General features: G+C 43.9%; 1 protein-coding gene across 1 annotated transcript; it reads left to right on the forward strand.

Annotated features, from left to right (window-relative positions):
* The first annotated feature begins 11,712 nt into the window (after positions 1 to 11,712).
* On the forward strand, positions 11,713 to 17,542 carry LOC104031510 (C-type lectin domain family 2 member B-like). The gene is made up of 5 exons (XM_075707992.1): positions 11,713 to 11,779; positions 12,964 to 13,047; positions 13,740 to 13,924; positions 15,617 to 15,717; positions 17,392 to 17,542. The coding sequence occupies exons 1-5, from the start codon at positions 11,713 to 11,715 to the stop codon at positions 17,507 to 17,509; spliced, it is 555 nt and encodes a 184-aa protein (XP_075564107.1). The 3' UTR covers positions 17,510 to 17,542.
* The last annotated feature ends 4,149 nt before the right edge of the window (positions 17,543 to 21,691 follow it).

Here is a 21,691-nt window from a genome sequence, read left to right on the forward strand (position 1 = left end):
GAGCAAACTGTACAGTATTGGTATTTACCATCAACAGTGACAGTATTTTCTTTGTAGCTTTATGCATGGAATCTCTTGCTCCAGTCTTAAACCTGTCTGATGCTCATTCAAGATAGGAAGCATCAGCAACTCCCTCCATGCTGGGGATTGCTGGCATTCAAATGCCCCGCATCTCTGCATTGCAGATCAATCTTTCCCCAACCACTGTCCAGAATATAACATCTTCTGACAGAGCCTTCTGCTGCTTCAGGGAGGCTTTTCAAAGCTGATAGCTTCTAGTTTGGTGCAGAGTGCTGCACTGAAATGGCAAGGTGTTAGAAAATAGGAAAACTCTCAAAGCCATATAGGCCTTCAAAGAAGAAACCAGCACAGAGTGCTGTTTGGAGCAAATGTAGTTGTGAACATCAGCACTTAAGAAGAAATTATGCTGAGTAGCTCTGCAGGTGATGTAGACATGGGTCACTTGTGCTAGGAGCTGGCTTGCCCTTTCTGGTCTCTGGCAGAAAATGGCATCATTCATTACCATTGGCACTTGGAAATCTGTGCAGAAATTAATATGGCCCTAAGCACCTCCTGTCCTGGACAAGCTAGCCTTCTACCAGGAGGAAGGCTGTTGTGAGATCCTGACAAAAGGGGGGGCCTGTTTCTGTTCTCTCACCACATTATGTTTCTGGTGGAGCATCAGTGGGCAATGTCTGCTGTTCTCAGGGTGCTTTCAAGGACCAAAAGGTGGAGTGAGGGGTGCTCTGCTTGGTGTTCTACTCTAGTTCCTTATTTTTAACCCTTTGGTTCTTGCTCTCACTTTGGTTTTGTCCTTTTCTGCAATCAATTGTTTTCTCTCCATGTTCTCTTTTTTTCTTGCTCCCACACCATTTTTAAGGCAGGAGGCAGCATTTATTTTTGTTATGGATGGAAAAACCAGCCCCATGGATGGAAATAAACAGTAGAGATAGTGGCCAGGAAAAGAAGAGAGACTGGACCCCCACACTTTCTGCAACTGAGTAGGTGGGATATGCCGAGTGCTCCAGTAGCAGGAGAATCATAGAATCGTTTAGGTTGGAAAAGACCTTTAAGATCATCCAGTCCAACCATTAACCTAACACTACCAAGTCCACCACTAAACCAATTAAGGGTAGAGTAGTAATTTCATGTTTCCTGGCTTGGTGGCGGGATTATTTTTTAATGAAAGTAAAAAACTAGGAATCATTAAGGTTGGAAAGGATCTCTAGGATCATCAGTCCAACCATCAACCCAACACCACCATGCCTGCTAAACCATGTCCCAAAGTGCCATGTCTACACGTTTTTTGAACACTTCCAGGGATGGTGACTCCACCACCTCTCTGGACAGCCTGTTCCAATGCTTGACCACCCTTTCCATAAAGAAATTTCTCCTAATTTCCAACCTAAACCTCCCCTGGCGCAGCTTGGGCCCATTTCCTCTTGTCCTATCGCTAGCTGCTTGGGAGAAGAGACCAACACCCACCTCACTACAACCTCCTTTCAGGTAGTTGTAGAGAGCGATAAGGTCTCCCCTCAGACTCCTCTTCTCCAGACTAAACAATCCCAGTTCCCTCAGTTGCTCCTCATAATACTTGTGCTCTAGACCCTTCACCAGCTTCATTGCCCCTCTCTGGCCATGCTCCAGCACCTCAATGTCTTCTTGTACTGAGGGGCCCAAAACTGGACACAGTATTCCAGGTGCAGCCTCACCAGTGCTGAGTACAGGGGGACAATCACTTCTCTAGCCCAGCTGGCCACGCTATTTCTGACCCAAGCTAGGATGCTGTTGGCCTTCCTGGCCACTTGCGCATGCTGGTGGCTCATGTTCAGCCAGCTGTCTACCAACACCCCCAGGGCCTTTTCCACCAGGCAGCTTTCCAGCCATTCTTCCCCAGGCCTGTAGCATTGCATGGGGTTGTTGTGACTGAAGTGCAGGACCTGGCACTTGGTCTTGTTGAACCTCATACAGTTGGCCTCGGCCCATTGGTCCAGCCTGTCCAGATCCCTCTGCAGGGCCATCCTACCCTCCAGCAGATCAACACTCCCACCCAGTTTGGTGTCATCTGCAAACTTACTAAGGGCGCACTCAGTCCCCTCATCCAAATCCAGAGCATGCACTCCTGCTCCTAGAGAGCTTATTTCCTGGTACCTACCATCCTCCCTGCATGAGCAGAATCAGAAGCAGGAGAGCTACTGTCACCACCACAACCTTACTACAACCACAGGAACTGCTGCACTAGTGCCACAACCCATGCCTCCATCACCATCTGCACCTTCATGGTGATCTCCCCGCTACCGCACATGGTGGGAGTCATGGACCACAACTAGACACTATTACCTTGGCCCACATGTCACCTACAGCACATCCCACTGACACTGAAAGAAGGAACGACGAAATGGAGTCCCCTCCAAGCACACTGTTCCTGTGCCTTACCCTTTTTGATCCCTTCCCCCTCTCTCTAGTCTTTCTTTTTGGTTAAGAAAACAGGTGTTGTGGTTTAAGCCCAGCCAGCAGCTAAACATCACACAGCTGCTCACTCACTCCCCCCTCCAGGGGGATGGGGGAGAGAATCAGAAGAGTAAAAGTGAGAAAACTCGTGGGTTGAGATAAAGACAGTTTAATAGGTAAAGCAAAAGCCACACACACAAACAAAGCAAAGCAAGGAATTCATTCACTACTTCCCATTGGCAGGCAGGTGTTCAGCCATCCCCAGCAAAGCAGGGCTCCATCACGCTTAACGGTTACTTGGGAAGACAAATGCCATCACTCCGAACATCGCCCCTTCCTCCTCCTTTTCCCCCAGCTTTACATTGCTGAGCATAACTTCATATGGTATGGAATATCCCTTTGGTCAGTTCGGATCAGCTGTCCCAGCTGTGACCCTCCCAACTTCTTGCGCACTCCCAGCCTACTTGCTGGTGGGGTGGTGTGAGAAGCAAAAAAGGCCTTGACGCTGTGTAAGCGCTGCTCAGCAGTAACTAAAACATCCCTATCTTATCAACACTGTTTCCAGCACAAATCCAAAACATCAGCCCCATACCAGCTGCTATGAAGAAAATTAACTCTAGCCCAGCCAAAATCAGCACAACAGGAAACAAAAAAAAGGTATTACTCTGTCCTTACAATGAAGAGATACTATCTTGTACTAGGCAGCTGATTGGCAAAAATCTCTTGTTCCTCTCATAGACCTTAGAGGGTAGTGTTTGTCTCAGCAGCTTTTCTTCTGCAGACCATAAAGATACATGTGATACAGTTGGCTACACTGGCTGCAGAGGAGATAGAGAAAGTGCTGGTGTTAACTCCATGCTTGCTGAAGAATGGGCCTTCAGACTACACTGCACTGATATTTCTGTGCCTCTGAGGAGTGTTGCATTTAAAGAAATCATCCATATTCCAGTACAGTTTGCTTTCCACCTCATTCTCTCTTGCTCTACTTTTGTAGGTGAAAAAGAGATGGAAGAACAATTTGTTGTCATTTAGTTGCATTTCTTACTTGCCCTCCAACAGTTCTGTTCAATATATCTATCAATGATCTCGATGCAGGAGTTGAATACACCATTAGCAAGTTTGATGATGACACCAAACTGGGAGGTGCGGTTGACTTGAGGGACAAGAGGCCTTGCAGAGGGATCTAGATAGATTGGAGCACTGGGCAATGAATAATGGGATGAAGTTTAAGAAGAACAAATGCTGGATTCTGCACCTAGGTCAGAGTAACGCTGAGCACGAGTATAAATTGGGAGAGGAGTGACTGGAGAGCAGCCCTGCAGAAAGGGGTCGGGGGGTGCTGGTCAACAGCAGGCTCAGTATGAGTCAGCAGTGTGCCCTGGCAGCCAAGAGGGCAAACCGTGTCCTGGGGTGCATCAAACACAGCATAGCCAGCTGGTCAAAAGAGGCGATTATCCCACTGTATTCAGCATCATTGTGGCCTCACCTTGAGTACTGTGTGCAGTTCTGGGCCCCACCATTTAAGAAGGACGTTAAGGTACTTGAATGTGTCCAGAGGAGGGCAACAAAGCTGGTGAAAGAGCTGGAAGGCATGAGGAGCAGCCAAGGACTCTGGGTTTGTCTAGTTTGAAGAGAAGGAGGCTGAGGGACAACCTCATTGCTCTCCACAGCTTCCTGAGGAGGGGAAGTGGAGGGGGAGGTGCTGATCTCTTCTCCCTGGCATCCAGTGCCAGGACGTGTGGGAATGGCTTAAAGCTGCATCAGGAGATGTTCATACTTGACGTTAGGAAGCATTTCTTTACTGAGAGGGTGGTCAGACACTGGAACAGGCTTCCTAGAGAGGTGGTCAATGTCCCAAGCCTGTCAGTGTTGAAGAGGCATTTGGACAATTCTCTTAATAACATGCTTTAGCTTTTGGTCAGCCCTGAAGTAGTCAGGCAGTTGGACTAGATGATCATTGTAGGTCCCTTCCAATGGAAATATTCTATTCTAACATAGTCTTTTGGATTGCTTTAGAATACTCAAAAAAATTAAGGACACAAGAAATGAAAGCAGGTCAAAAAATCATTTGTCATTGTTGGCCTCATTCTTACATTAAAATCAGGGAAATGTTTGTTTAACATCCTAAACCAAGAACTTTAAATATCATTAAAATGCATTTTTATATTGAGAGGAAAAAGTATTCAAATGAGTTTCAGACCATGAGATCACAGTCGTTCAATAACAAATCAACTTTCAGCAACTTGTTCTACAGTTTGCTTTTCATTCAGGTATCTATTTATTGAAATTTATCTCCTGACAGGAAGGATGACACACAAGACCATGTCTTGTCCTTTCTTTCTCCTGCCTATAGATTCCCTATGCAGACATGAGGACTGCAGCCCTCTGCACATTGATTCTCACCTCTAAAATGTGGCTAACAATCATTTCTCTCTCTGGCCTTATGCAGACCTTTTCTACTTAGATTGCAAGCTCTTCCTGGCAGAGATAATAATCTTCCTGTTGCTCTAAGTATTTACCATACAGAATCTTGCCTAGGACATCAGTGTGAAAGAAACAGAGATTCTAGTTTTATAGCTATGTCTGGTTTCCAAACCACTGGCAACAATTTTTCCCCACCTCATCAGCCACCCTTATCGAACACAAGTATTTTAAATGGAAATAGGTCAAATAGTACCCATATATGCAATGCATACCAATTATTTTTCCCCATCTCACTCTGATTTTGAATATTTATGTAATAAGGATTACTTTCAGTTCCATAATATGCTTAATCCACCACTAGACCATAGCAACATTTGCTTATGTTGCTGAAATATTTAATATTAATAATGATTTAATATTCTCTGGGGTGGAAGAGAGTACTGACACAACAAAATTTTCAGGCTACCTCGGATTATTTAGGTGATCAAGGACTTCAGCAGATAGTGAAGAAATGCAGATGCCTAAACAAGACATGTGAATTGACCTTACAATAAGTGACTTTTTATGTCAAAAAAAAAAAAGAAGTTAATGCACTGTTTATTGCACACAGAAGAAAATTCATATGGTTCTAAATGATAAATGCATCAATGCAAGAAAAGGACTTTGCTGCCAGACAGACATTTCAGTGATGATGTACTGCCAATGTAGATCTGCTGTCAAAACAGCAAGCAGGCTTATAGGACATATAAAGAATACGGTGAAGGATAGCACTGACGAAATTACAATGCTTATATAAATCAATGGCATATTGGCTTTCTTTTTAGCACATACTCGTCATACCATGAGATGGTCTGATCTCTCTGCAGACCCATTAGCCTGTGAAGGTTTCTTACTGCACTTGTCATACAACATCCTTCCCTTGCTTTGGTCCACCAAGGAGGACAGCACTTCTTGCTACAGTACCTTCCAGCACGACAGCAGGCAATGCTGGGAAGAAAAGCTGTCAAACTGATGCAGATTAGGAAAAGAAACCTTTCTGAGCAGACCAAATGTTATTCATGCCTTTGATGGAAAGTTCTTGGCTCCACCGGCTGCAGCCGTGAGACAACTGCACAGGATGCTGAACAGGAAACTGAGTCGAGTAGCTCTGTCAAGCCCTTGTCAGGATGACTCACCACTTCAAAAGCCACAGGTGATCGCTGCGCACTCTTCTTTCGTCTCCTATTTGGTCGAGAATGGACCTATCAGTAGAAGCAATGGAGGGCTCTGGCTGATGATGTAGCTGCATGGTCTCATTTCAGTTCTGGAGTCTAAGAGCTTCCTGGTGCAGATGCACAGCCTGCAGACATTTTGGGGAGAAACTTCTGATGCCTGCTACCTGTTTGGGGGACATGATGACACCAAGCTCAACTGGCAAAATCTACAATTGGACTTTTTTGGAACCTTTTTTGGTTTGTGGCTGCAAAGGCTTCAAATGGTGAGTGTCTTTTCAAGGTGTTAAACATGATGTTTGCTCTATGGTGAATCCCATATTATCAATAAAGAAATTCTGCACTTTCCTGTAAGATAACATTTACAGGAAGTACAGCTACTAATCGTTATTGATTATTGTATTGAACCAGATCATCAGGTTCTGTAGATAAAGCCAAACAAGCTTCTTTCTATCATCTGAGCTTTCTACCCTAATCTCTCTGTCAGGCTTATTTTTATATTTTTATCTGTTTTATTCAGCATACTAGTGTTAACTGTTTTCATGTCATTATAATGCTGTGGTGCTTTCTTTTCCATGCTCCAAAGCTCCCTACTTATTTCTATCCTCCCAGAGGTCATTTTCAGTGTTAAGAATGTCAGTTCTTGAAGATAGGGCTATGTCTTCTACTACATAATAACAACGCACAAGTGCTATAAACAAGTAAATAACAATCCTAGTGAATACTAGCCTCACTAAAAATACAAATACAGCTGATAACATAGCTGGATTCCTTGCCTCCTATTCCAAAACATTCGAAAATAATGTTTTGCAAGACTTCTGCAGTGGAATGACTGAGCTTTTTTGGTGTAAAAGACCTAGTTGTCTGACATATGCAGCATTCTCAACGCAGCACTTCATAAAATGCTTGGCGCTCCTCAAATACTAACTTCTGCAGTAAATACAATCTGCTAATACCTCTGTTAAATACTTTCTAATGGAGACTAACTTTTTTAATGTTCAAAACTACTAAGCATGCATGATGTCCCATAAGCCGCTCAACATTGTTTCTGCTACGTTCATCCTTCATCTTTTTCTTTCATTTTATCATCTAAACCATGGATATTTCCCATATTATTTTTACTCGTCTGACTAGTTTCATGTCATACAACAGAAATGTTCACATCTTAAAGATGAGCAAATGCATTTGTCTTTCCAGTCTAACGATTTCACTTTAGGAATTGCAGGAACCTCTCAATATCATCCTGAAAATATATCACCTCAAAAAGCAATAGGCACTAGAATAGTAAAAATTTTATAACTATTAAGGAAGAAATGCATTTTTGTTCAGCTGAACACAGGACTAATGAAAAATAAATTTCAGGAATAGTAAGCAAAAAGCAAATCTTTCACTACCTTCCTCCTCCTTATTTATTGACAGGTTTCCTATGGCACAGAGACATACTGAGATCAGGAGGCTTTAGGGGAGTACAATTGAAACATTACAAATAAGCTGTGCTTTTTGCTGCATGACAGGTACCTATCTATGGATCAGTGGAGGGTTACTAGCTTTAAAACATATAAAAAGGAACATTGTAACATTAGTTCAGCGCCTTTTCTAATAAATAGATTGGCCCAGTTCAGTGGCACCTTAAGAAACTAACACTTGTCTGATATACGTAGACTTTACTACAGTTTCCAAAGCACCCCAAAATATCAGAAGTTAATCTTGTTTAGGGTACAGATGTCTCAAGGTCTAACTGAAGATTTTGGGTTCACTAGTGGTTCTTCCATTGACTAAGGAGGGAAATAGAGATGGACAGACAAGTCAACCAAGAGCAGGGTAAATTAGTCCACCCCAGTCTGTACAATCACAGCAAGATTGCTACTAGCATGGGACCTGTTCAGTAGCAGTCAAACTTGGGTGTCTCTGCAGACCACAGCTCAGATGTTTCCTACATATATCCCTCTACCTCTAAATTTTTAACATGCAGTGACTTGTCCTTGCATAACTTGAATGCGACTCTTCAGAAAAGTTAGAGGTAGCACATCAGTGAGTGATAAAAGGTAATCAAAGATTATTTGTGGTAGCAGTGAGCAGGGGGTGGCAACAGAGAATTCAACTGTAACTTTTTGAGTCAATCCCTTGAGACTCCTAGTATTGCAGGGACCATTTTTTTCCTTCCAGAGAAGACAATTTATTTTGGAAAATGCCATGCTTTTTAATCAAAATGTTTGCAATTTCTCCCTACATCATGGCAATATTTTAAAGTCATTTTCCTCCCAGTGATTCAGCTTGGAGGGTATCTTTGTCTTTTGACTTTTTCCTTTAAGAAATTCCTATCTTCTTTTTCAATCTTCATTTTGTAATATGTGGGAACATTTCATGAAACCAAATACGCAGATAAAAAAATAAATACATAGCCCTTGCAGTGCCTTATGGAAGACATTTTCTCCTGCAAAAATAAACATTTGCCTTTTCCAAAGAGCTGTCCCCAGCACCCCAACAGCCTGTAGTGATGTCCATGGGAGTTACCTGTGCAGAGGAATTTGCAGACTTACCTTTGCAGAGGCCCATATGCCTCAAGCTGGTAAGGCACAAGAAAGGAGAGCCAGCTGCTGAGCATGGGTTGGACAAGTGTCCCTCTTGCACTCAGTCTATACACTGCGTTCTGCTCTGGTACGAGGATGAACAAGATCCTCCAAGATCACCCTGAACACTCAGTGCAAATGCTCAACTAGTCTATGGGTAGTTCGGCAGCAGTCCTCCCTCACTGAAGCATTAAGCTCAGGTGGTGGGAGCCTGCCAAATCACATGTCCTCAACAGCAAGAGCAGCCTGCTTCCTCTTCAGTCTGGAGGTGTCTTAGCCAAAATGATCTGGGAAAGTAAAGGTCAAGTGTCTCACTTATAAGGATCTGGGGTTGTAACTATAGTAGTTTTGGAGCATCAGATGATTCACAACTGAAGATGTTACAGGTTCTCAGGTTTTTTTGTCAGCCTGGAGAATGGCCTGTGTCCTGGTTTCAGCTAGAATAGAGTTAGTTTTCTTCCTAGTAGCAGGCATAGTGCTGTGTTTTGGATTTAGTAGGAGAAGAATGCTGATAACACACTGATGTTTTAGCTGTTGCTAAGTACTGCTTATGCTAGCCAAGGACTTTTCAGCTTCCCATGCTCTGCCAGGTGCACAAGAAACTGGGAGGGGGCACAGCCAGAATAGTTGATCCAAACTGACCAAAGGGCTATTCCATACCATATGATGTCATGCTCAGTATATAAACTGGGGGGGGGGGGGGGGGGGGGGGGGGGCGGTTGGCCAGGGAGCAGCGATCGCTGCTTGGGGACTGTCTGGGTATCGGTCGGCGGGTGGTGAGCAATTGCATTGTGCATCACTTGCTTTGTATATTATTATTATTATATTGTTATTATTATCATTACTATTTTACTTTATTTCAATTATGAAACTGTTCTTATCTCAACCCAGGAGTGTTTCTCACTCTTACTCCTCCAATTCTCTCCCCTATCCCATTGGGGTAGGGGGAGTGAGCGAGCGGCTGCGTGGTGCTTAGTTGCTGGCTGGGGCTAAAGCATGACAGCCTGCAACTGTCAAAAGTATCTTCTGTATTAGTGGGTAAGTAAATGTGAAAACAGTACCCCTGAATGCTCCGCGGTTATAAGCCACAGTAAGTTATTTTTGACCTCAATAACAGGTAGGTCTGAACAGCAAGAGACCAAGTTTTGTGGTTTAACCCCAGCTGGCAACCAAGCCCCACAGAGCTGCTTGCTCACCCTTCCCCCGCCTCAGTGGGATGGGGGAGAATCGGAAGGGCAAAAGTAAGTAAACTCATGGGCTGAGATAAGAACAGTCTAATAATTGAAATAAAATAAAATAATAATGATAATAATTTTAAAAATTGTAGGGAAAAGGAAAACAACAAAAAAAAGAGGAACAAAACCCAAAGAAAAAAAAACAAGTGGTGCAATCGCTCACCACCTGCTGACCGATGTCCAGCCAGTCCCCAAGCAGCAATTGCTGCCTCCCAGCCAACTCCCCACAGTTTACATACTGAGCATGACCTCATACGGTATGGAATAGCCCTTTGGACCAACTCTTCTGGCTGTGCCCCCTCCCAGCTGCTTGTGCACCTGGCAGAGCATGGGAAGCTGAAAAGTCCTTGGCTAGCATAAGCAGTACTTAGCAACAACTAAAACATCAGCATGTTATCAACATTATTCTCCTACTAAATCCAAAGCACAGCACTATGCCTGCTACTAGGAAGAAAATTAACTCTATCCCAGCCAAAACCAGGACAGCAAGCCACTTCTTCAGAGTGAATAAATGCTGAATATCCTGTTCTTAGAATAACAGCTCTGTATACATTAATATTCCACTATCGCCTTGTATGCAAAATCTGCTCTGTATGAAAGAGATTTGAACCTCCCTGCTATCCTAATTCCACACCCCACTCTCATCCTCTGCCCCTCTGGGTTCAGGTCTCCCAAAACCTCCTACATTACCTCTTCCCTCTCTCTTTCTCCCTCTCCTGGGAATCTTCAGTTCCCCAACTTTCCTGAAGCCACCACGCTTTAAACCTTGTTTGCACATATCTTTTATATTCTTTCCACCCTTTTGCCTTTCTGTTTCTTCTCAAGTGTCATCCTGGGCATGCTGGCTTGTCCAGCTCTCACAGTCCATTGCTTAAATAAGCATCTGCTGCAGACAAAGGCTAAAATGAACTGCAAGTCAATGTATATTTATGGAAGTATGAAGTTTATATGGCTCTTTATTACCTGTAAATATAAACACCTGGAGATAATTTTCAGCAACTGATTAGTGCTCAAAATCCTTGACAGCCAAAGTTATTGGAGACTGCAATGAAAGCATAAAGTGTAACGCTCCATTCTTATGGTTTTCTATTTAAGGTTTTCTTCTCCGGTACGGATGCCTCTTTTGGATAAACAGTCACTGAATTCCTTATCAGCCTCGCACAGAGCCCGCATGTTGACTGGAAGAGAGCCGTATTCCCCCGGCTATTTGAACATGCAACATGGCCGGGATCTGTTGTAAGTAAACCAGTTGTTTTGCATAACACACCAGACGAAACGTCTGTACTGTGTGCCAGCCTTCCTGATACGTATGGCCCTGCCTTACACACGATGCTACAGCTTCTGATACGCCTTCATCCCCACAGCTGACAAGTCAGAATCATCAGGATTTACGCTTTCCTGGGTGAGGCAAATCACTGGCCAGGTTCTCCAAAGAGATCAAGTTTGAAGTACTCAACATTTAAATACAAAGGCAGCAAGAGCCTTCTGCCTTTATGTTAAGTCCCTCCCAAGTCCCGAAATCTGCTGATGTCAGAGAATCTGGTGGGAGCCGAGTTCTTCTTAAGCCATTTCCCATTTCCCTTTTCCATCACAAAGCGGCACGGTTGGCACCGAGCCCCCGCACCGTGACGACGGACCCGGGGGGGGTGCGGCCCCTCCCCGCGGCCCCCCGCTGCCGGGGTCGGGGCCAGGGTCGGGGTCGGGGTCGGGTGAAGCGGCTCCCGGCCGCCGGCCACCGCTTGCCCCCACCCCCGAGGCCGGGCGCTGCGGCAGTTCCGGCCCCGTGATTTCCCCAGCCGGTGGGGCAGCCGCTCCGCACCCATGGGACGCCGAGGGGTCGGCGGCGACCGCAGCGGCTCCCCGGAGCGGGGGAGTGTGTCCCGCAAAGGTGAAGGGGCAGAGGGGCCGGGGGGGCGGGGGGGACATCGCGGGGGCTCCCGTGGCCGCAGCCGGGCCGGGCGCCAGCAGACCCCGCCGGGGAGGGGGGCCGAGAGCGGCAGCGCAGGGGTGGCGGGGTGAGCCGCCGCGCAGCCCCCCGGCCCCGGGGCAGGGAGGGAGCCCTGGGGCCGGGCCCGGCGCCTGCTGCCCTGCGGCGAGCCGGGAGTCGCCGGGCCGCTGGAAAACCCCTTGGCAGGGGCACGCCGCCGGGTGTCCGCCCGGCGTGGAGGGGCCGGTGGGGTGGAGGTGCCGCCGTCGAGGCGCGCCGGCCAGCCGGGGTGGCCCTGGGCTGGCGGGGAGGCGGACGGCGTCTGGCCCCGGGCTGCCAGACCCACCCGAGAAACGCCGCGGGAGGTGCGGGGCATCGTGTGGACTGCGGCGTGGCGTGGGGCCGGCTGGGAATCGGCCCCGTGACAGCGTCCCGTGGGGCTCACGTTGTGCGCGGAGGCTGGATAACCCCACCTGTGCGCTCTGGCCCTTCACGGAGGTAGGAGGCTCCCGGGCAGACCCCTGTGCTGGCAGCGGAGCGACCACCCGTGAGAGGGGACCCTCCCTTTGCAGCCTTTCAGGGGCACCTCGTCCCTTCCCGCTGCCTGCCAAGTTTGACACAAGGCACGGCGCTGGCAAGTTGGTGGGTCCTTCCCACCTCCGAACCCAGCTCACCGCTGGCTCCTGGAAGGGAGATGGGAAGAAAAGGAGGCTTTGAAAAGGAGTCACTGTGGGATAAGGTTGCACATTCCTCAAGAGTTTCGGGCTCCGGAGCTGATGACTTGTCTCATTTCTCTTTTCCGTGCTGTGTTTAGGCATCAGGTCAACGTCAAACTTATTGTCTTCATCCTCATTTGTTCCATGCTCGTTTCTTTCTTTTTTGATCACTTTGGAGTGTCAGGAATTATCTCACTATTAGGTTAACTTCTGGATGATGTAATTAAAATTCTGAGTAATTCACAGTTCTTGTTAGCTAAGTAGCTTTGTGATGACAAGCTAAATGTCACACACTTCCTAATCTCCAGCTCTGCTCCCAGACTGCTCTCTACGGAGAGCGACTTTTTTTGGAACGGTTTCATGGATCCTGGGCTCTACTCCCCTTTCAGCCTTTTTTATTTTAAATTCCTGAGGTTTTTTTTTTTTCAGGTCTGTTCTCAAGTATCTGGTTATGGCGAGGTGTTGCTGGAGTCCTTACTGCTGCTGTCATTTTGATTTTGTGTATTCAGTTTGGTAAGTGTGTACATCATTTAAAAAAAAATATGATTAGCCTTAGGAATTACCAGATAAAATGTATATTCTGGTCAGAAGTCTCTCAAAACCTCAAAAAGTTTGTTCAGAACTTGCCATATCTCAAAGTTAAATAGATGTCTCATGACATAGTGGTTAAAATTGTGGTCAGGTGCTGGAGAAGTGACTCTGCTAGTTGCAGTGGTGTTAGGGAGTGCTCAGTTTAGTCTAAGTATACTTCCGGCATTCAAGTTTATAACCTTACTGTCGGTCTTAATCCAAGTTCAAGAAAACAAATAACAAATGGAAGATTGTTCTCTGCAACCAATCTGTAATCCTTCAAAACATGACACTAGAATAAACAAAGCTATTAATGCAGCTGCAAGGAAGAAACATTTGCAAAAAAAGTATAGTTGTCAGAAATACGTAAGTTGTAGAAGAGTCCTTGGGGGATACGTTCTTATCACCTTCTCAGCTACTTCTACCAACCTGCCCCGATCATCACTTTAAAGGTATGTCAGCAACCATAAGAGTTTACAGTAGTGTACAATAATTATTTCTGCTGAGCAGAAGTAATAACACCATGGTTAGACTCAGATGATTTTAGATGATGCAGTCAGAAAGCAAGCTAAAAAACTCCAGAAACCTTTTCCAGTTGGAAGAAATAGGTAGATTGTTTTTTTTTCTTTTCCCAGTAAACCATTCTTCAGCCAAAGATTTTCCTGTCTGTCCTTCCTTGGAACTCTGCCCATCAGGTTGGCTATATTTCCAGAGGAAATGCTACTACCTCTCGGAGAGTGAAGCCAACTGGAACTCCAGTCAGAGCCTCTGCTCTTTGCACAATGCTTCCCTCCTGGTGATCGAAAATCATCAGGAACTGGTAAGGGAACAAATGGGGGGTCCTGGTTTCAGCCATCTCACTTTTAGGGAGCTGCGCAATGAACCAGTGTGTTCCTCCAGCCTCTTAAGCTGAACAGTTTGAAAGCTGATGTAAAGACTGTGACGAGTCACAGCTTGCAGAAAGCTGCGTGCCTCTTCTCCCTGCAAACAGCAAACATCAGTTTTAGCAGTTGATGTTTTAGAAAATGCCCGAGGCTTATCTGAGTTAAATTAGATGATGCTCACAGCCATAAAAACTCACATTGAAGACAACTATCAGGGTAAGCACTGTTGTGTCTCATTTATCTTTGATTAGACAACTGTTCTCTCTTAGCAAGACAGGTTAATTTGACAAGTAAGTTGGTAGATATGTTAGTCATGACCTTTGGAATTAGGAGATAGTTATCCTAACCACAGCTTGTAGCATCTTTTTCTGTATGATACTGCGATGTTAGGAAAGATTCCACCTAGCAGAAAGACCTAGGAGAATATATTCTTCCATATCTGTTACAGATCTTGACAGCAGACCTTGATATTTTAAAACAGCCTCTCTCTAGGTCAGTCAACCCTATCACAGACACCAGCGTAATGGGTTGTCATGGTTTAACCCCAGTCGGCAACTAAGCACCACACAGCCGCTTGCTCTCCCACCCTGCCCCCCCCACCCGCCCCGTGGGATGGGGGAGAGAATCAGAAAAAAAAAAAAAGTAAAACACGTGTGTTGAGATAGAGGCAGTTTAATACGATGGAAAAGGAAGAGAAAATAATAATGATAAAAGAATATACAAAACAAGTGATGCACAATGCAATTGCTCACCATCTGCCGACTGATGCCCAGCCAGTTCCCGAGTAGTGATCGCTGCCCCCCAGCCAACTCCCCCCAGTTTATATACTGAGCCTGACGTCATATGGTATGGAATAGCCCTTGGGGCAGTTTGGGTCAGCTGCCCTGGCTGTGCCCCCTCCCAGTTTCTTGTGCCCCTGGCAGAGCATGGGAAGCTGAAAAAGTCCTTGACTAGCGTAAGCAGTACTTAGCAACAGCTAAATCATCAGTGTGTTATCAACATTCTTCTCCTACTAAATCCAAAACACAGCACTGTGCCAGCTACTAGGAAGAAAATTAACTCTATCCCAGCTGAAACCAGGACATGGGTGTACTGGGTACAGACGTCAATCCTGTTGCACACACTGAGGCACGTATCTTCCTGTACTAATTTTGAAAATGTCTTCCACGAACCCTTGCTAGCCGATAATAAGAAGTCAATATGATGAAGCCACATCAGCGATGGAGAAAGGCATTAGCTGCAAAGGTGTTCATTGTTCTTTGGAAACTTTCTTGTGGAGAGACAGCAAAATGATGGGCTTGCAGTTCCATAGCAGTTATTAATATTCAGTAGTATACTTGTGTTCTCGTAGTTGGCATTTCTGTTACTACAATATTTGAGTGCTGCAGGGATCCTGTCTAAAATTAATCCATTTGATTTCTGATCAGGTTGTAAGTTCTATTTCAGTTATGTGGATTGCACAAGATCCAGATCCTGCAGTACTCTGTAGATTTAATCTTTAATACTGTTTCTTCTCAAGAAAGGCAAGATCATTGTTTTGCTTTCTAGCCCTGGGTCAAAGACTTTATATTTTGATAACTGGACTGAACATGCAAAACTTATTTTCTCATATGGGTTTATTCCTACAGAATTTTATGGTGAAGATAACAAAGCAAGACCCATGGATTGGACTCTATAAAAGAAATGAAGAGTTCTTTTGGGTAAATGGAAAAGCATTAGACAATAAACTGTAAGTCGATTTTGGAGGGTTTTGCTAGTGATACTGAATTATGATGGAGTAAGAGAGGGTAACTAATGCGGATATAGACAGTGACTTGAAAGAAATATCTGTAATGAAGTTGAAGGGATGACTCTGGAAAGAGCATGGAATACAACAAAGTTTTCACATAGCATTGTTAAAACTGTGATGGATGAAAATTAGGAGATAAATTTGTAATGCCAGGTTCAGAAGCAACGTGAGGTGGGAGCTCATGGTAACAGACAGTAGAGCAAAGTGAAAGACCAAGAGACCACCAAGACACCAAAGCAACGGCAGGAGGAATGGAAGTTACAGTAACACAAATTCCTTGTTACAGAATATATTTTGCAAAAGTGCAAACCTGCATGCAACCTGCATGAGGTTTACAGCAAAGATATTTGGGAGGCTTCTAAGAGATGTTTTCATACTTCTTATGGCATGTGCCTACAAAAAAGGTTGCTGGAGGGAAAGGTGAAGCTGTGAATTTATGTTGCATGAGCTACGCTGTGGTCATCGCCCTATGCTCTGTCCCACCAGTGTCAGGTGTGGGGCAGTTTGTTCCTCCCACTGACGGTTGTCCCATCTTCTCAGAGACTGCTGCTTCTCGTCCTGGGGCCAGCTGCCAGCAGGAGTCAGTAGAATTACCAGTGACAGTAATAAGCATGGAGATTTCCGAAGTCTGAAATTAACTTAAGAGTATTTAAATTTTCCACTTTCTAAGTTTGTGACACCACTAGTGGTGCATGACTATATTCGGTTCATCCCCAAGACTTGAGGGCTTGATTTGATAAAGACCTTACACATATAATGTGAGATGTGAGCAGCACATAGGCATCTCAAGTTGAATATTGCAGTTCCTTCCTATTCTTGCTTATCGCCTGCCTTCAGTACAAACATCTACTGGTGCTTTCATTTTTAGTGTCGAAGTTCTTTACATTCTTAGACTTCTGCCTCTGTGTGTGCCTCAAACTGCCCCTCCTGTCTTTAGAAGGGTGAACATCTTGAAGTGTGAGCTCAGTAGCTATTAGAGTCATGTGTAATACTGATGGGGATTTGTCCCTTGGCTCTTCCAGAGACCATACTAGTTTCGTTAGCCTATTCACAGAACACTGTAACACTTTGTTTGAAAACACAGTTGGTGAAGGCGACCCTTACCTCTTACACAGGGACACCTATGGTGTGGAAACTGAAGTTTGCTTCTTGTTTTCCGCCACCCCCTTAACCATAGTGCTGTGTTCAGTTCTGAGGAAGAGGGAAATGAGAAAGGCATTTTGTTCACAGCTTCTGCTGAAACATTTTAGCTGTGTAGAAGGATGTGGAAGTCAAAGGTGGAGTGAGTGTTGATAGCACAGCATCCTTGAGAAGGGCAAACCTGAATTCCAGTCTCTGCTCTAAGGGTGTATTTCAGATTAAGCAACCACTAGACAAGATGCAGGAGTACTGCAAGTCCTAGATTTTGTATTCTGGGAGCCAGGTCCCATTAAAAAAAGACAATCTTTGTGATGGTCTCTTCAAAACACAAGCTATCATCCTCCTGCAATGCCTTGCCTGTGGTAAATCAGGCTTTGTACAGAGAGAACCTGTGATTCCTGTAGTTCCCTTTGCTTTATTGCATTATTTGATTGTGGGTGTCAAAGTAATCATGTCTTTCATTCTCCCTTACAGGATTGAAGTAAAAGGCTCTGGAAACTGTGCCTATCTTGAGTCAAAAGGAGTGTCAGCCTCTGGATGTTATTTAACCAGGAAGTGGGTCTGTAGCTTGAATATTAGCTTAGCACGATAAAGGTGGATGAAGCCATCACCCCAGACACTTAGTGCTCTGATATGATGTCTGCACAGCCTGTGTCTGTACTCTGGGACCTGGGAATGTGTCTCGGCTCCTGCCTGGAGGTGAACGGCTTTTCTGCTAGCCAGAATTCTCCACCCATGGAGGAAGCATCTGTTTTATAACAATGTCGTTTAAATGGCTTGCTTCAGCATCCTTCAGCATCTGTGGCCCTTGCCACGTTTTTCTAGCTACTGCTCAGCCTGCAGTTTCCTTTCTTTGTGTCATCAGTATCTCTTCCATGAACTCTTCTCTTGCAGGTTCCTAAGCAGCTGCTCTTTTCCTTTTTGGTGTGCAGTTGGAGGTAATTGTTCTGCTTTTCCCTCAGCCAAGTTCTGTGTGCAGGGGGTGGCTTGTGAAGTGGGTCCACCTGAAGGTCTGCCAGTGCCGCTCAGATACAGGGTGATGCAGAAATGAGCACTGTTGTTTTAGACGGGATCACTGCGGATTTCGCGCTCCCAGTTTGATGGTGTGCATCTTGTGCGACTCTGCATTGCATTCAGTGTTTTTTTTACTGTTACTTTACATTAATCTTGTTAACTTAGCTTGACAGTATTATCATTGGGATTTATGTAGCTGCGCTGTACCTGCAGTTCTTCTTCCCGCAGCACTTATCTTAGCAAAAAAATGTCAGAATAGATACTTATTGACCTGAGGATCTGCACTGATGGGGAAAAAGAGTTTGAACTGAAAAAGTAATAGGCAAGCTGCAGGCATTAATGTTGTAAAGTTAGAAATAGTCCTCAGTTCAAATAGGCAAAATCATGAGTAGAGAATAAGAGAATTAATAGCAAAGGACATTTCTCCATGGTTTCCTCCTGTCCTGTGCCTGTCAGAGCGTGAGGCTTCTGAGCAAGTGGTACATTTCTGGATGGACAATCAGTGTTTTGTTCTCTGTGTGTATTATTTTCACCAGCGACACCCAGTGCTGTTGAATTGCTGTGAGCCTGAACAGAATTAGGGCACAATCCTGCTGAACTCTGTCCACTCATGTCTAGCAGGTACCCTGAAGATTAAAAGAGACGATTGACCCAGAGGAAGCAAAGCAGCTTATTTTCCTGGAGGGACTATTGCTATCTGGTTTCTAGAGAAGGATGAATGGGGAATTCGCATGTATAGCAGGGCAAAATACTTCCCTGCTCGGAATAAGATCTGGGAAATTGGTTTTCTTGTGATCTGGATGCTATAGAGAGGACTATGGACTCCACGGGATTTCTGGAAGGAGCAAGTGGAGCCATTTTTGGAGTAACCACTAGAGCGCACTATAGTTTCAGGGAAGGGAAGGTAATTGTGTCTTTTCATTTTTTAAGAATGTAAAATTGCACCATGTTTGACAAGTTATTTGGAGTATTGTTGGTTTGTTGGGTTTTTTTGTCCTATTTGTAATTATTTTTGCCTTCCCTGTGTTTTTATGCAAATTTAATTGCTGTCTACTTTTGTTCGGTGTCTTGTTTATGCCTTCGTTATTTTCTGTGGCAATAGGACTTTGCTGTAACAGGACCGTGCAGTATGAATTTTGTTAACAACTTGTGACTTTAAGATGTTTATTTATATATGATCACTAATTTCTCTGAACTACACTTTTTTTAATTGCTTGTATTCTTTATAGGCACAGAACATGACTCTACAGTATGAATAGCCTAATAATCTATGTATTAATTTATATGTAACTAGTTGGGGGGGGGTTATTCTGCAATGTTTTTAAAATAACTAGCTCTGAAGGATATGGTATGTGCAATAGTCCTGAAAAGATACTCAGTAAATATCTTTACAGAGCCTCTGAATTACAGCAGTTTGTGTCTTAATATTATGCCATTAAAAGTATTTTTCAGCTTGGGCACCATTTGGGGAAAAAAAAATCACCAGACTGAAGCAAAATAACATTTTCAGGTTTTGAATATGAAAAGATCTTTAATCGTAATGTTGGGGTTGACATGAGACAAGACACTTGACCCAGAAAAGAATGCATTTCACTTTCTAACACTTCTAACACATTTTCACACTTCAAAATCTGTCAGAATTTTAACAAAAGCATTTAACTGAAATGCTGAAGTACTTCTCTGGAAATGCTGAAATGCACGTAGTGAAACACACAGTACAGTAACTTTGGTGGGAAATGTGGAATTTTCCAGTTTGCTCTTGCAAAATTTTCTGAGTATTTGCATTAGGGGCATACTAGAGTACATTTATTTCATTTCACAAATTTAGTAGAAATTATAAGTGATAAGGAGTATTCACGTACCATGTTGTGTCTTAGCCTGAATATTTCCTTTAACTACAAAATAACATCACTCAGGGTTTTTTTTCCATCAGTATCATCTATGGAGAGAATCCAAAAATGGGAAATTTTGGTTCTTAATGGAGGTTTTGAAGAAACTGTAAGCCCAGTAGGTTATAATGAAAGATTTTTTGTAATTTGACTCAATGGGTGCAATTAGCATCTTCTTTAGTATCCAAAGTTTGTCATGCTAAGAAATGAAGGGTCAGGCTGCAAGTGCTTTACTCAGAGTGCAGCTTAATGAAGTCCTTCACTTCAATGGCCATTTTTTAATTTTTTTTTTTAAAATGGTGGAATTACTCAAGATTTAGTGACTGCTTAAAATGTAGGTAAGAGCTTCAGTAAGGCCCTACAAAAACATGTTTAATGACATCAGTAATAGCGCGAATGCTCAAATACTGGATGTTTCATGAATGTTGTTAAAACCTAAACACCATGACCAATTTGAGAGAAGCCACCTCAGGACTTCAAGTTTTTCTTGTTAAATTCAGCATGGCTCAAGAAACATCTGCCATAAAAACAGCAGTTCAGCAGTCTGTCTCCAATGCATGGAGAAGGACATGCTTGAAGTTACATTTTCTCAATGGTGAATATATCTATATCTATCTATATAAATCTATAATATATATATTTTTTTACATGTAGATATATGTATTATAGATATAGATAGATACATCTTATTCATTTCAGACTCTTTCGTTGCCTTTGCTTCTTTGCCCGGAATAAACAAACCAATCCTCTTCCCCACACAAGTACTGCACTGAGTTTGGGGGATTTTTTTGTTGTTGCTTTTTTAACATGAGAATAACCTCAGTCTTTCAAATGAGTCTTTAGCTGCTGATGCTGCATTTTGTAGGGTAAATCTGTGTTGTTTTTTCGTTTGAAAGGAAGTCAGCAACACTGAAGGTACGGTTCACTTTTTAATCCGTAGCCCCAAAGTCCTTCTGAAGAGCCATCATGCTGTGCCAGTAGAACACAGCGGACTGCATTATGTGTCTCTCTCTGCAGAAGATCTCTACGCCTTTACAACTCTCACTTATATGCACCTACTATCTTCCTGGTATCTCTTTCTGTAATTAAGAGAAGTGTTACCTGTCAGTGTCCGTAGATGGAGGGCTGTTGATTGGTATTAACCATATTGCTCATGAACATTTTGTTCATGAGCTGCAGTTATGTGCATGCTAAAGCCGTGGTGCTTTACACCAAGAGCTCATGTGCAAGCCTATCTGTTGGTTACTCATCACAAGTTGCAAGACATTAACAACAGCCCTTCATAGGGGCACTAGACATCTAGTGCAGGTATGAGACAACATACCTGGGAAACTGCAGCTGCCTTTAATTATGTGTATCATTGCAAAGATGAGCTAAAGGCTTTACATTTCAAAAGCCACCTTGGACTTGTTTCTCTCTGTCATTGCTAATAAGGACTTTAATTCCAGTCTGTGCATTTTTTGTTAGAGTAGCACCTTTGATTTTAGCATTAGGTTTTGAGGGTGCCTTTTTTCCCCCCACACATACAGCTCCCTGCACATGGCCAGCGTAAAAGTACATAAAATTATAGTAAAACTCTGGGAACTTAGAATCTCCCCCTGGCTGGCCCTGAAAGGGCCTTGAGGTCCCTTCTGCTATAAATTATTGCATAATTATATGAAATGAGGTAAGAATTCAGCTTCTTATTGTGGAAAACACAACAGAGTAGAGTTAACTTCAGGGGCATGTGAAGAGGTCCTGCCTGAAATTGAATTATGGTGGTTAAAATGAAAATTTACTTCAGCAATGCTGTCTGTAAGCATGGAGAAGTAGATTTTACACCTTTGCAAGACAGCAGTTTGTAAGTATGAGAGTGCCTCAGCTGCTTTGCC

The sequence above is a fragment of the Pelecanus crispus genome, chromosome 1 (assembly GCF_030463565.1).
Source record: "Pelecanus crispus isolate bPelCri1 chromosome 1, bPelCri1.pri, whole genome shotgun sequence".
In the NCBI taxonomy this organism is placed as follows: Eukaryota; Metazoa; Chordata; class Aves; order Pelecaniformes; family Pelecanidae; genus Pelecanus; species Pelecanus crispus.